Below are 13780 nucleotides of genomic sequence, written 5' to 3' on the forward strand. Positions count from 1 at the left end.
ATGACGTGTTTGCATATAAAGACCGTGATTCTTCTAGCCCTTGCAATCACATTTAAAAATAACCTACCTATATCTTCTAACATTATGTCAACATAATGGGCCGCATAGGGAGTCCAAAATAAATGACGCCTCTTGTACATTATCTAGTATTTTCCTACCTGGAGAATACTTGTATTTACCTGTATACCGTATTTCTTACCTATTTTCTCAACTACATTATCTAGTAAGCTAAACAAGTATTCTCCAGTATGTGAATGACCTAATGCATCCACGAACTTCAAGAACATTGTCCCAGCTGAACAATTTTTCAGAAAGTTGATGAGAGACCGACCAGATCTATCGGTCCATCCATCGGCCATGAGTGAACACTCATACGTTTTCTATGATTCCTTATATTTGGCTATAAAGGATCGTGTATAATTAACTTCGGCTTTGAGACACATATCCCTCATTTCATGATATGAAGGAGGTTTAAGTCCAGGTCCAAATTGACCTATAGCCTCAACAATAACTTTAAAGTTTCTCGATTTCACGGCTCTAAGTTTGCCAATGATGGAAATTTTGTCCCCAAAGATCTATTCCCACACTGGAGATCCTTCCAAAAATGAATCTAGTCCCCGTCACTAAGATAGAACTCCAACTCGATTTTAAATGAAGGGCCTATTGAATTTATGGCCTTCCATATTCCCAAAACATGATAACAAGAGGTTTTCTTTATCCCCTCGGTTGAACACCATATATGGAAGCTATTAGTTCTCTCCACAACTTGCCCTCTTCAAAACCAAACCTCTAGTGCCATTTCCCAAGCAAAGCCCCATTCATCGACTCTAATACTCTAATACCTGCACCTCCTTCAAAAACCTCTTTCTTTGGCCCCTCTCCATTAGAAATCATGCCTTAGTTTTCTCTAACTTGTCCAAAACTGACTTCCGGCACTTGAATAATGACATAAAATAGAGGGGGAGGTTAGAAAGAGATGCTTTTGATAAGTGTGATTTGCTTAACATCGACCAGTGACAACTCTTCCACGTAGATAACTTCCTCCCAAATCTTTCAACCACCTTGCTCCACAAATGGGTTGCCGGCTTCCCTAAGCATGATGGTACGACCCAAATAAGAGGATGGGAAAGACTCGGTTCCACATCCAAAAACATTTGTAAACTCCCGGACTTCTCATTAGATAAACCAATGCCTAGCATCTCACTCTTGCTGACATTTATTTTTAATCCAGAGACCTTGTAACACCCCAAAATTTTTCTTAGATTGCTCACCATTGTTAACTTTGCATCGCAAAATAAAATTGTCTCATATGCATATTGTGCATTATCCTAACCCCTCCTTGTGATACTTTGAATCCGGAAATAAGATTTGGCTCTTTGCCCTTTAATAACATTCTACTTAAGGCTTCCACTGCCAATAAAAACAGAAATGGCGAAAGTGGATCCCCCTTGCTTAGTCCCCTTGAAGCTTTAAAGAAACCCTTGGGCAAGCCATTAACCAAAATTGTGGAATAGGCTAATGAGACGCATTCTCGAATCCACTGGATCAATTTGTTCCCACATCCAATCCTTCCCAACATGTACTCAAGAAACGTCCAATCAACATGGTCATAGGCCTTTTCAATGTCTGATCTACCCACCACTCCTTCCTTGCCTTCTCTATTTCTTGAATCTATATATTGATGCGCCAAAAGAGCACTGTATAAAATCTGCTTGTTTGTCACAAAAGCTCCTTGGTTCTCGGAAACGACTTTTGCTATAACCAACCAAAATCTAGATGCAAGAATTTTTGTCATGATCTTATAGGGACTTCGAATTATGCTAATAGGCTAGAAATCTTTTAATGACTTTACATCTTTCTTCAGGATGAGGGCAATTAATGATCCCCCCATCCCCATAGTAAGCCTACCTTCCTCAAAAAACTCTTTTACGAAGTCCACTACATCCCTTTTGAGCATTTCTTAAAATACTTGATGGAAAGCCATGGGGTATCCATCTGGGTCCAAGTCCTTATCTCTACCTAATGAGTTGATAGTTGCTTTGATTTCTTCTTCTGACACAAACTTTCAAGGGAATCCCTTTATGTGGTTCAAAGGCTATCAAACTGCAAATTGTCTTAGGTCTGCTCCATCCATCACTAGAGAGTACTTGTGAATAATATTGTAGAATTGCTGAGCATATTTGATTCTTTTGTTCGATTCTTCTTCCATCCGCTTTTAAACTGCTTATGCGATTATTTCTCGCCCTAGCATTGGTAATGTTATGGAAGAAATGGGTGTTTTCGTCACCTTCTTTAATCCAAAGGGTCCTTGATCTTTTTTGTCATTTTTATCTTCTCTTCCTTAAGATATTTGGAATACTTTGTTGACAACAGTGTGCCTATGTGGCTCTTGTTCGGATAGTCCAGTCGCCTCTTCCTTGATATCTAACCCATGAATTTCACTTAAAAATACATTCTACTTCAACATTTCGTTTGTCCATAACTTCCTACATTCTACTTCAACATTTCTTTTGTCCATAACTTCTTTTTTACAACAATTAAATTAGCCTTTAAGAAGTTTAAGCTTTTAAAATAGTGCTAAACTAGCCAAGCCTTCAATTGTAAAAGACTTCCACCATTCCTTAATCTGATATACAAAACCGTCCATCTCCAGCCATAAAAGCTTAAATCGAAAGGGTTTTGGCCCCAACCCTCCTCAACTTTTAGAAAGATAGGTCTATGGTCAGATGTTGGTCCAGGAAGCCCTCGTAGGTGTGCCAACGGGTACTTTTCAATCCAATCAGCTGGCAACATAAAATTTTCCAGGCGACACATTACTGGCTCTTCTCTTCCATTAGGCCAAGTAAATTTACCACACACCTTTCCTCCCTAATTGGAATAACAACCATTTCACTGTGGCCCACCCGTTTTCAGCCCACCCATTCCTCAAAACTTTTCATGCTTTTTGTCACTCGATTTTCATTCGACTTTTCTTGTGCAAATCTAACAACGTTGAAATCGCCCTTCAACACGCCATGGTATATTGAATCTTGCCTTGATTGCGTTCAACTCTAAGTAACCAGAAGATATGTCTTCAATTTGGATGACGTGGGCCATAGACCGCCGTGAATAACCATCTAAATTTTAATGTATTGTTCTTTAAGGATGTCATTACCGTAAATGTCCCAATTTAGCTTTCCTTCATCACCTAGAAATCCTTGTTCCAGGCCACCAAAATCCCTCCGGCAGTACCCTTTGCATTTAGTGCAGTCCGGTCCTTATTTTTTTACTCACTAAATAGTTAAATCCATCACTCTATCGTGAAAGGCCTTAAGTTTCACTTCCTGGAGAGAGATGATCCGAGCCTTGCATTTACTACATACCTCCCTCCTCATCTCCCATGCTACCCAACCCCCTCATGTTCCAACTTAGTATCTTCATTGGAAAACCATTCTAAGCCCCTCTTCCCATCTTTCTATCACTACATTTTTTGTGGGAATCATAATTTACTAAGCATTCCAAGTTTAACAATTCTCTCCAACTTTTCGGTGTTTCGTCTTCATTTTATGCACCTGCACACCCCTCGACCTCTGAGATCCTCGTTCCTTGACGAATAGAATGAAGGCATGCATGTCATCATCTCCTACTTTGAAAGTTGGGCCTAGTGAGTTACCCACTCTTTCCAATATGTCGTGGTATCGTTCTAACTCCTCCCATCATAGAAGACGCACCATGAGAGTCCTGTAAGTTGCCAGCGAGAAAGAAAAACTATGAAACTTGGTCTGAAGAGGAGTGTGCATTGTTGAAGTAATTGGCATTGGCCACCTTGCCCGCTTGGTTGTATGGCTCCAACTTGTCCCTTGCTTCCTCTCCTTAGCGATCCTCTAAGGAATCCTTCCTCGAAATGGACTATAAAGCCCCCAGAACTGCAGTCTCCAAAAAATCCCATGGCAAGGTTGTTGCCCCCTTGAAGGGAGAGAGGCTTGAATTGACAGCATGAGTGTCTGTTGTGAAGAATCTCCCCTCTCTGTAACAATCGGATCGAACTCCCATGTGTAGCTTTTTAAGTAGTGAGATACTTGTGGCACTGCTTCACTTTCACACAAGGCAAGAAAGAAACGAGCACCAAGTCCTCCTACGCCTTGGAGACGAGGCTTGGCTAACGCTTATCACTAACTAGCCCTTTGGAGACTCTACCACACCACAACTGCCACGAACCCTCCCAACCTCTTGATGTGGTACACCTATCTTTGATTTGAGTGATTTTCCCAAGTTTCGAGAAGCTTGTGACAACAGCTGCTGACGTCAGTGATGCGTGTCGAATGGAGATTAAAACTCTCATCTCCCAGCTTTGATACTTGTCGAAAGGAGCTACTAATTGTTGCCTCAACATAATGGTCTAGGTCCTTATGTGTGAAGATCTCAACCGTTACAGCCACAACAACATTCTCTACCCTACACGTGTCGGGATTAGCCTTTAATTTGGCTCCCAACAGGATCTCGAGCCCCTCGTGTGACTCCCAAAGCACTCCCCCAACGTCAGCTGATATCTGACTTGGTTCCCGAACTTGACATCTCCCCCAATTCTCCCGACGAGAGCTGACCGCTGCATTAATGACCCTTGACCACTGTCATATGTGATGGCTTAGGTGGAACCACGCCATCTTCACAATCTCCATGAATATCCAATGGGTACTCCATCTTCCCTTCCTCCTCTACCCTGTCTTTTTAGCCTCTCCTCCCCCCATCTGTTCGAAACCCCCCAAAGAAACTCCCTCGTCACACCCACCTCCAGACGCTCCTCTCCTAAGAACACACGATTGATTTTGGATCACTGAGAATGCTTCTTCTCCTAACACATACCCCAGTTGCACTGATCTCCTCCCTATTCGTTCTCCTACTCAGTGCCCAACACTTTACCTATACATGAAGCCAACGCTTTGAAGACTTCCATCACCCATAGTTCCAATGGAATTCCCCATAGATACCATACATTTGTCATTCCAAGGAAAGATTTCTTCCACCACCTGTAAATAGTCCTTACTGGACAATCGTTGAAAACTAATCCCTACAGTGAGAATATGGTCTACATTTGCATTTGTTCGAATAGAAACCCACAACTTTGTCCCTCCCAGTGGCTTAATAACACAATCCTCCTCTTGAAGACCACAACATGTGCCAAACCAACATCTGATCTTTGACAGCAAGGATCCCTTTTTCGAAATTAGGAGAAGGGTATTCGATAGCTGGGGCAAAGTCTTCTTCAAAACCTCTGGGTTTACCCTTACCACGGATAAACCCTTCTCCACCCCCTTCTAGGCCCATTCATCTACCCTCTTCTATGTTTCTTCCTCAACCCGAGACTCGTCCTGGGATTTTCTTTCCTCCTTCCCCTTTATTGCATTCGCATATGACTTTGTGACCCAGATTCCCCTTCCTCTACCCATAGTTCCCTTCTCCTTTTCTAACCCGCTACCCTCCAACCACACAAAAGCGAATCCTCTTGGGTTCTTCATCTTCTGGTCCCTTGGTATTGCCATGTCTGTGACTCTGCCACTCTGCCCAAAGATGCTCTATAAGTAGTTTTCCTTCTAGTTAGATGGGGAAGTCCCTTATCGATTGGCTTTTGAGCTCCTTTCTTCTATCGATTCCTCCCTTCTTCCTTATTGTTGTCCACTCATCGTGAGGGTCATGCTCGAGGTCGGCCTCCACCCTCTCTTCTCCTTTCTCAGCTCAGTTTTGCCTTCTCCCCATGCCACCATACGCCTCCTCCTTGGATGATATCTGGATAGGGTCGATTTGTTGCCTCCCATGGGATGTTGTAGATCTTCTCGAGTATTTTGAGTCTCCGGAGGGATGGGTTTTGGCTAGTCATTTTGAATTAGTGAAATGAGCGGAGAACTGCTCACCAAGTTTTTGTGTCCTTTGTTTGTCAATGAAGCAATCAGTTAGTTGATATCTAAACAAAAGCTTGCAATTCCTCTCATCTTAAGGAGATGGGGAGCAAACTGGGCATGTGTGATATTTATGCTCCAGCTTGAGGGAGGGGGAGTACGAGAGATTGTGTATTTGTGGGTGTGTGTATTGTATTGAGTGCTCTTGTGTTACATTGTTATATTTGATGCTAAGGGTTTTATTAATAAAGTCTAAGGAGTGTCTAATATGTCTCTCTAATATTTTGTCCCCCCCGCTCTGGTCTTCTTCATCTCCGTTGGCATGAAATCTAACAGTTGACAAGGGGGTAGGTTCCTGAGATTAATATGTTTGTGAGTGGTCAATTTTTATGGGTCCTGAAGATTTGTTGGGTGGTAAGGGAGGAGGAATAGGAAGGTAGAGTACTTAAGGCTGTTTGAAGGTGTGTATCCTAGGAGAGGGTGAATGTACTATGTTTTTGGTTTGTGAACTCAACATTGTATTTTCATTTTGTTATTTTCGCTGTAGGTTCTTTGATTGTGTAAGTGGTGGTTGCTCATAGTTGGAGGTTTTGATACAATCCAACACCTCCAAGGTAACTACCTACCTTGGGTGACAATCATGATTTTAGATATCAGTATCAGAGCATAGCATTGCCAATGTTACCTAAACTGCCAACCCACCTATGTTTTCTGTTCCAAATCACCCAACGTGGATGATTGGTCATTTGCATCCTGGATTGCTATTTTTGCTGACCCAAAATTATGGTTCTATACCCTTTGCATTGAAGTTGTAATGTAAATTATAGTTGTGAGTATAGAGATCTATACTTTGATTTATGCAATTGCATGCATATAATATATACTATGGATGTGGATCTATAATAATAACGTTCACCAATCATTTACAATAACAATTTGTATATAAAACTATATTACATATAACTCTGTATGCACTTGAGTGATCCACATGATCCAACTCCCAATGTACCATGTATTGGAGGATGTAGCAAACCATGTACCCATTCCCTTACCATGCACTGTTGTGGCCCACAATCCATGTAACCTTGCCAAGTGCACCATCTGTATTTTGTATCAGATGATTCACAGTATGTATTGTCTATATCTCTGCAGATTGATGTGATGCCTGTATCATTCATATATTGGACATACATACACAAGATGGGTGTGGTTCACATGTGTTTTGGAATTTTACACTGTCGTTTTTTATCAATACCTTCATTCAGTCTTTGTGAGAACCGTTCATATGAGTGACGTTCATATAGCTCGATCATTGAGTTCTACAAGGCTGCCAATGTTACAAGAAAATTGTGGTACGTAAAAGCACATCCATCGGGTTCATCTTCTGAAAAAAAATTACAGCTCAGGCTCTAAAGGCCTCCAACGTTAATATTAAGTGGGGGGTTTGAGAATGCAAACTTTTTTTTTTTTTTTTTTACTGAGCTGTGATAGTTATTTTTATGGGTTTAGTTCTACATTGGATTTATGGATTTAGTTCTACGTTGCCACTTTTATCTGTAAGGTGGGGAAGCCATATGGTCTAATAGCAGTTAACAAAGATGTGCACCCAGGAGTGCTATGGTTAGAGTTTTTTGTATTTATCTCAATTTGGAGCTTTTCCATGGATCTTTCCTTAGCTATTAGGCCTCATCTGCTATTTAGTGTGGTTCACTCATCTGTTATGATGTATTACAGTCCTCTCATTTGTTGTTGTTGATAGAACTTTGCCTTTGGGTGACTTTCTGTTAGCTCTTTGGTTGTCGAATTCTATTACGGCCAACCATGCTGCAAGAAATATTGTGGGACTCAAAAGCATAATATCCATCTGAAGGCTCATCTGCTACAAGCAAGTTACAGCTCAAGATATAGGACCTCCAATGTGACATTGAAGGGCAAGGGTTTTTTTTCCCCCTCGGTTCTATTACTGGGTTTGTGTTAGTTGTGTTGTCGTTTTTGTATTGTATATTGTATGTGGTTGGATGTGATTCCCTTCTGTCTGTCTTTGGGGTGGGGGGGGGGGGGGGAGGGAATAAACATGTAGCACATTCTGGAGCTCTAACTTCATTAGATTGCCCCGGCCCTTCTTTAATATGGCTTAAATTTCCTGGCCCTTCTTTAATATGGAGTATCCACGCCCCCCCCCCCGGTTTTTTTTTTTTTCCTGGTAATAAATAATGCTTGGTAATTTATATCCAAATTGAAGGAATGGTTTGTTGCAAATGGATGAACAAGGTTAAGCATAAACTTAGGAGGGCTCCACCACTTGCTTGCATGTGGGAGATGTGCCCTTCCTTTGAATTTAGCTGTTATCCTAAGTGACCGAAGGATGCATTTTAGATTCACAGAATTGAGCTATCATCCAGTCCCTAGATGGGCCAACTACATTGCTGACTCAATGCAAAGGATGGAGTCCATAGATCTTTTTTCAATTTTTTTTTTCCTCTTTCTTCTTATTTATTTATTTTGTAAAGGGGACTCTTAAACATAAATTTGATGATTGGGAGGATTGCAATGCAAGAAGATTAGTTGTTAAATGATACTTTAGGGAATATGATCTTGGTTCTGATGACATTCACTTCAGTCATGTAAATGGGCATGATCAAAGTAGTTCATTCACTTGTCGTTATAGTATGTCCTGAATTCTGAATTGGCTGGCAGTTTTTGAGACTCAAGAACATAGTAGGCTTGCTTCTGAGGTGTTGAATTTGAGTTGTTGTATTTTCTTAACCATTGGTGTCTGTTTGGTGATTGAGGATGTAATAACTTATTTTGCTTATTTCAATATATGTTGTGCAGCTTCTAGTTTCATACTTTGGTATTGGTGCAAAGGGAACTCTTTCAGAAGAACATGTTCTGCTTTCTGCAAAATGCCGGGTATGCTTATCTGTAGTTTTCATTGGAATTATTGAAGGGTGAAGTAATGAACGAAAAAGAAAATAGAAAAAAAGGGTAAATATCCATACTTATAGGCTTCTACTTGGAGTGTGATTGGCTGTTTTTCCTTTGCAGGCATTAGCAGAACTTCTCCCCTCTTTAAAGAAAGGTGGGCACCGGGTTCTGATTTTCAGCCAGTGGACCTCAATGCTTGATATTCTGGAGTGGACTTTGGATGTCATTGGAGTTACATACAGACGTCTTGATGGCAGGTAACATCAGACATGGTGCTATTGTACATCTATTTGTGCAAATATGTTGCAGTTGTATATGTATGTCTGTATGCATGTATGGATGCCCTTGGAGCTACATACAGCCATCTTCTCATCATATATTATGTCACTATGATGTATAGTGCATGTATGTACACATGCAAGTATGTTTTCAACTTTCTTTGTACATGTTTGGTTTTATTAGCATACAGATGTTATGGTTGCTACATGAAGATGTCTTGATGACAGATATTATCATCATGAGTCAATCATACATGTACTTGTTTGCATGCATGTGTAACGCTGCCATGTCTATTGTTAGCTCCAATACTCAAAAGAGTACGTCTTGTTTCTGTTCCAATGACAGTACTCAGGTTACAGAAAGGCAGACTATAGTGGATACATTCAACAATGACCGTTCAATCTTTGCATGCTTGCTTTCGACAAGAGCAGGAGGGCAGGGGCTAAACTTGACTGGAGCTGACACGGTAGTCATACATGACATGGATTTCAACCCACAGATGGACCGCCAAGCCGAAGACCGCTGCCATAGAATCGGCCAAACGAAACCTGTCACCATTTACAGGTACCCTATCCATTCCTCCTAAAAACCCATTTTTCCTTTATCCTTTTTGCTAAGGTTTGCCAGTCTTGTATAGAGTTTTTGGGGTATTGTATGATGATTGATTGAAGAAAACAACCCCTCTTTCGTTCGACCCAGCACTGGTACATGTGGGTCCCACTTTTTGGTGATACGAACCGTTATCTGGTGGGAACATACTGGGATGGATTGTGCCACTATATCTTCCCTGCAACCCTTTCAAATCATCCTATCTGTATGATGAAAATGGCCAATCGTAACCGACCGTTGATGGGTAGTAGGATCATCCAACATGGGAGATTTCTGGGGTCTCCCATTCAGCATGGGGCCCACCATATGAAATTTTTTTCATGTGGATAAGCGAAGTTGCAGACCCACATTTATGCTCTGTTGAGCAAAGTGAATGGTCTACCGAAGTTGGAATATTCTATGTACTTCTTACCCATGCATTAGACCAAGTCAAATCTGGATCAAAAGCTGTATACTTTTCTCACTGTTTGTACCCTGTGAGGTAGAAGAAAAATCTCAAATACTGACCTTGTGGGTGAGTTTGATGTAGGCTTGTAACCAAAGGAACCGTCGATGAGAATGTGTACGAGATTGCAAAGCGGAAACTGATTTTGGATGCTGCAGTGCTTGAGAACGGCATGGAGTTGGATAGTGAAAATGACATATCCGAGAAGACTATGGGAGAGATTTTATCTGCCCTCTTGTTGGGGTAGAAGTCATACGGACATCCCAAGGTTAAGACTGTTGGGTTTCTGTGCTCCATGGTTTTGGGGTGATTGAGATTGAATTATACAGATAAAAAGGCAAGTTGTTGAAGATTGCCCGTGCAAGGCGGGAGGTCTATTCAATCAACATTCTATGGAGGGAATTGATTGATAGCTGTACCATGAAGAAAAAGGATGTATGTAATTGATTAGACTCTCTACCTAAAGCGAATGGTGCGATGGTTGAAAAGGGACATTGTGAGGTTTGCAATCCATCCTCACGTCAAAATGAGTTGTGTTGTGGAAGGTGGGGCTGGATTTGAAGCAGACATCCCACACCCATTTAACTATGTAGGTGAAAACGAAATACAATGCTATAAGCCATTCGATCTGATTCTTACCGGACCATGTGAACATAATGTGGTAAATGAGATGGCTGAAGAAAAAAAGGTTCTTATTTCTATTTATTGTTGTTGTTGTTTTTGTTGTTTACATATGCTTTGGTTTGTTATGGCAGAACAACTGCGACCGAAGTTCGTATTTCAAGATTCCGTACGTAATAATACTGCCAATGAATGCATTTGATGTGGGTGTCATTGTAAATTAAGCATATGCGTTGAAGCTGGAGATGGGCTTGAGGTCATGACCGTTTGGAATGTTATCTGACTGGTGGGCTTGGCTAATCTCCTGCATCACTCCACATGTGGGTCCCACAAATGAGCTGGCTTACCTGACATTTTGGGCGAGTTAATTGACATGGTAGGGTGAGCAGTTTGGATGTTTCCTAGGGGTGCAAATGAGTAGGATCAGGTCAAGGAGGGTTTTGGGCCCCATTTAAATATCGGGTCCGTGTTTTGTATTTTGCTCCAATCCTAGACACGACTGTTCTGGCAACGGTGGTGAACCGCGGGACCCTCTCTAATGGGTTCCAGTTGAAATCTAGACCCATTTAATGTAGGGATCAGGTCCAAGGACCCATCTGATTGATCGACCCATATGCACCCCTAATTTCTCCTGTCTACTCGAGTTTGCTACTTAACGTTTGGTCCGAGTAGGGGATTGTCTGAACATAGCAACAGTGCTAGGCACGATTGTTGGAGGAAAAGATCCCCCATTCTGATTGCAAATACCCGTTTTATCTGTTTCTCACTAAATGAACGGTTAAGAACAAGCGCGTTATATTCTTCATTGTAACCGTATGTTTGTAGGACATTGGACAGTTAGGATCGACTGTTGCATATGCTTTTCCAGTCAAGTCCACTGTACACGTGTAGCACCAATCGGAGACATAAATTGGATGTGCAGCGAGACACCAAACATGTAACTCGAGATGTGCTTGTCTGATACGAAGAATTCTTCAAGTGTGAGACCATGATAGCTGATCCAAGACCTTTGATCTGAAATGTGTTCCACAACAGATAACGAACGAGTAGCAAACCTCCCAAAATGGAAACTCCTAAACATTTGATCATGGGTTATGGAGTAGCTACAGCACCGAACATATTCAGCGTGAAGAGAATTGATTACTTACAATTGGTTGTATGGGATGGCACACTTCTTCTTTCTTTTTTTTTTTCTTTTTTTTTAAAAAAAAACCTTTTCAATGTTTTCCCCTTGAAAATATTGGATAATTTCAAGAGAATTGATCGCCTACTGCCCGTTGTATGCTTAGTATGCAGCCCCATCTTTCTGGCCTTCATGTCCATTTTCTAGAACCTCCAATCTATGTAATTGGGGGCCACCATGGCACTCACCTGGCCTGTAATCAGTCTCACCAGGCAGCTACAAATTGTCGAATTCAATGGATAGCTGATGGTCTGACTCATCATCAAGCATGTGTGACCCACCTTATTAGAGGATGCGCATTATTTTAGAGACACCCGATCATCAAGGGTAAAGTGATTGTAAAAATGGCTAGCAGCATGGTTAGAAGACTTGGGCCATTGCCTGGTGTTGAGTCTATTCATGAACTGTCCGATCTACCTCCTTGTCCTGGCTCACTCGAGTCGGGGGTGAATAGTGGGGGTGACTCATGGTGCCGAACCAGATCGGGTTTGGACGAGTCCATCCAACTTGTCCCGTGGCAGCGCCACCTGTTCCCACATGAATCCAATGAAGACCATTTATCATGGTAGTCGTTTTAAATAAATATCAGTTGCGAGGGTGTGCATGGAGTTGTGTTGGGTAGACATAGGTTGCAATATTTATTTTTATATAGATATTTTCATATCTTCGGGGCTACGTTTGCTTTTATAATTATCAAAGGAATTAGATTTGCCATTATAAATATGCTGAAAGATCAGTGTGAACTTTATAAATATGACTATAAAGTAATGAAATAAGCATCTTGATTTTATTATTATTATTGCTTTTTTATTGGGAGGTTTTTCTTCCTTTTCCAAAGAAGTCAATGTTTTGTTCCAATGTGATTTCTTCAATGATTTCCAATAGCTAGGCGAGCTAAAACCGAATTTTGTCACCACTGTGAATCCCAACTGAAGCAATTTATGAAGAATGCCGAGAGTTATGAAAGATCACCAAACAATGATTTCAACTCTTGGCTAAAGATTTTGACTCCAGATTTAATAGGCAAAATCACGTGGTCAAATAATCTATTCACCATGGGACCCACTAAATGAGTAGTCTTGATTGGTAGTTTGCACCTCATGTGTTGAATAAATTGCATGATATCTAAATAAATCAGGACAAGTCATGGATAATTTTCTGGGGGCCAAGATTGAAACAAATCAGGTCATGAGGGTCACAATATGGCAAAAATTGCCTAATATGCATTATAACTTTGCATTTAGTTATATGAATAGTTAACATGAGATGTCATTGGAAAGCTATCCATGAACTCTATAAATCGACCAATGGTGGCATTAGCCTTAGTGGTTTCACAAAATAAGGTTGTAGGAGTGTAATTTCGGATCAAAGTCAAAATTTACTATTTTTAATAAGTTTAAATTTTCGATTAAAAACTTTTTTAGGGATTAAAGAGTATTTTCTTATCTTAAAGTCCTTTTTTAGTTTGGATATATTTGTCACATTTAGTAATTTTGCTATTTGATTAGGAGCATTACTTATATAAGCCATATAAATTACAGTTTAGAAAACAAAATTATTCATTGTTATCAATTTTATTTAGTATAAGAGTTCTCTCTCTCTCTCTCTCTCTCTCTCTCTCTCTCTCTCTCTCTCTCTCTCTTGGATTCAAGGTTTATGGTAAGGAAAGAGATAGGATCTTTAACTTCTCTTTTTTCTCATGCTCTTGCTGCATAAATTTTGCTATAGCTTGGGCATTATTAGTGTTTTTTTTTTCAAAATAAAAAATAAAAAAAATAAAATAAATAAAAAGGCTTGTGACTTTTGTTGATTCTTGTTGACCATTGAATTGTGAATTATGGT

At 40.5% G+C, this 13780-nt stretch overlaps 1 protein-coding gene across 1 annotated transcript in view; it reads left to right on the forward strand.

The window, feature by feature from the left end:
* LOC131236941 (protein CHROMATIN REMODELING 19) overlaps nt 1-10839 on the forward strand; it is a 45844-nt gene extending 35005 nt beyond the window's left edge. The window contains exons 9-12 of the mRNA XM_058234485.1: nt 8709-8786; nt 8922-9058; nt 9426-9644; nt 10219-10839. Of these exons, the coding sequence (XP_058090468.1) occupies nt 8709-8786; nt 8922-9058; nt 9426-9644; nt 10219-10381 (597 nt within the window). The 3' untranslated portion in view covers nt 10382-10839. The remainder of the gene's footprint in view (nt 1-8708; nt 8787-8921; nt 9059-9425; nt 9645-10218) is intronic.
* The last annotated feature ends 2941 nt before the right edge of the window (nt 10840-13780 follow it).

Source organism: Magnolia sinica, chromosome 2 (assembly GCF_029962835.1).
Source record: "Magnolia sinica isolate HGM2019 chromosome 2, MsV1, whole genome shotgun sequence".
NCBI lineage: Eukaryota > Viridiplantae > Streptophyta > Magnoliopsida > Magnoliales > Magnoliaceae > Magnolia > Magnolia sinica.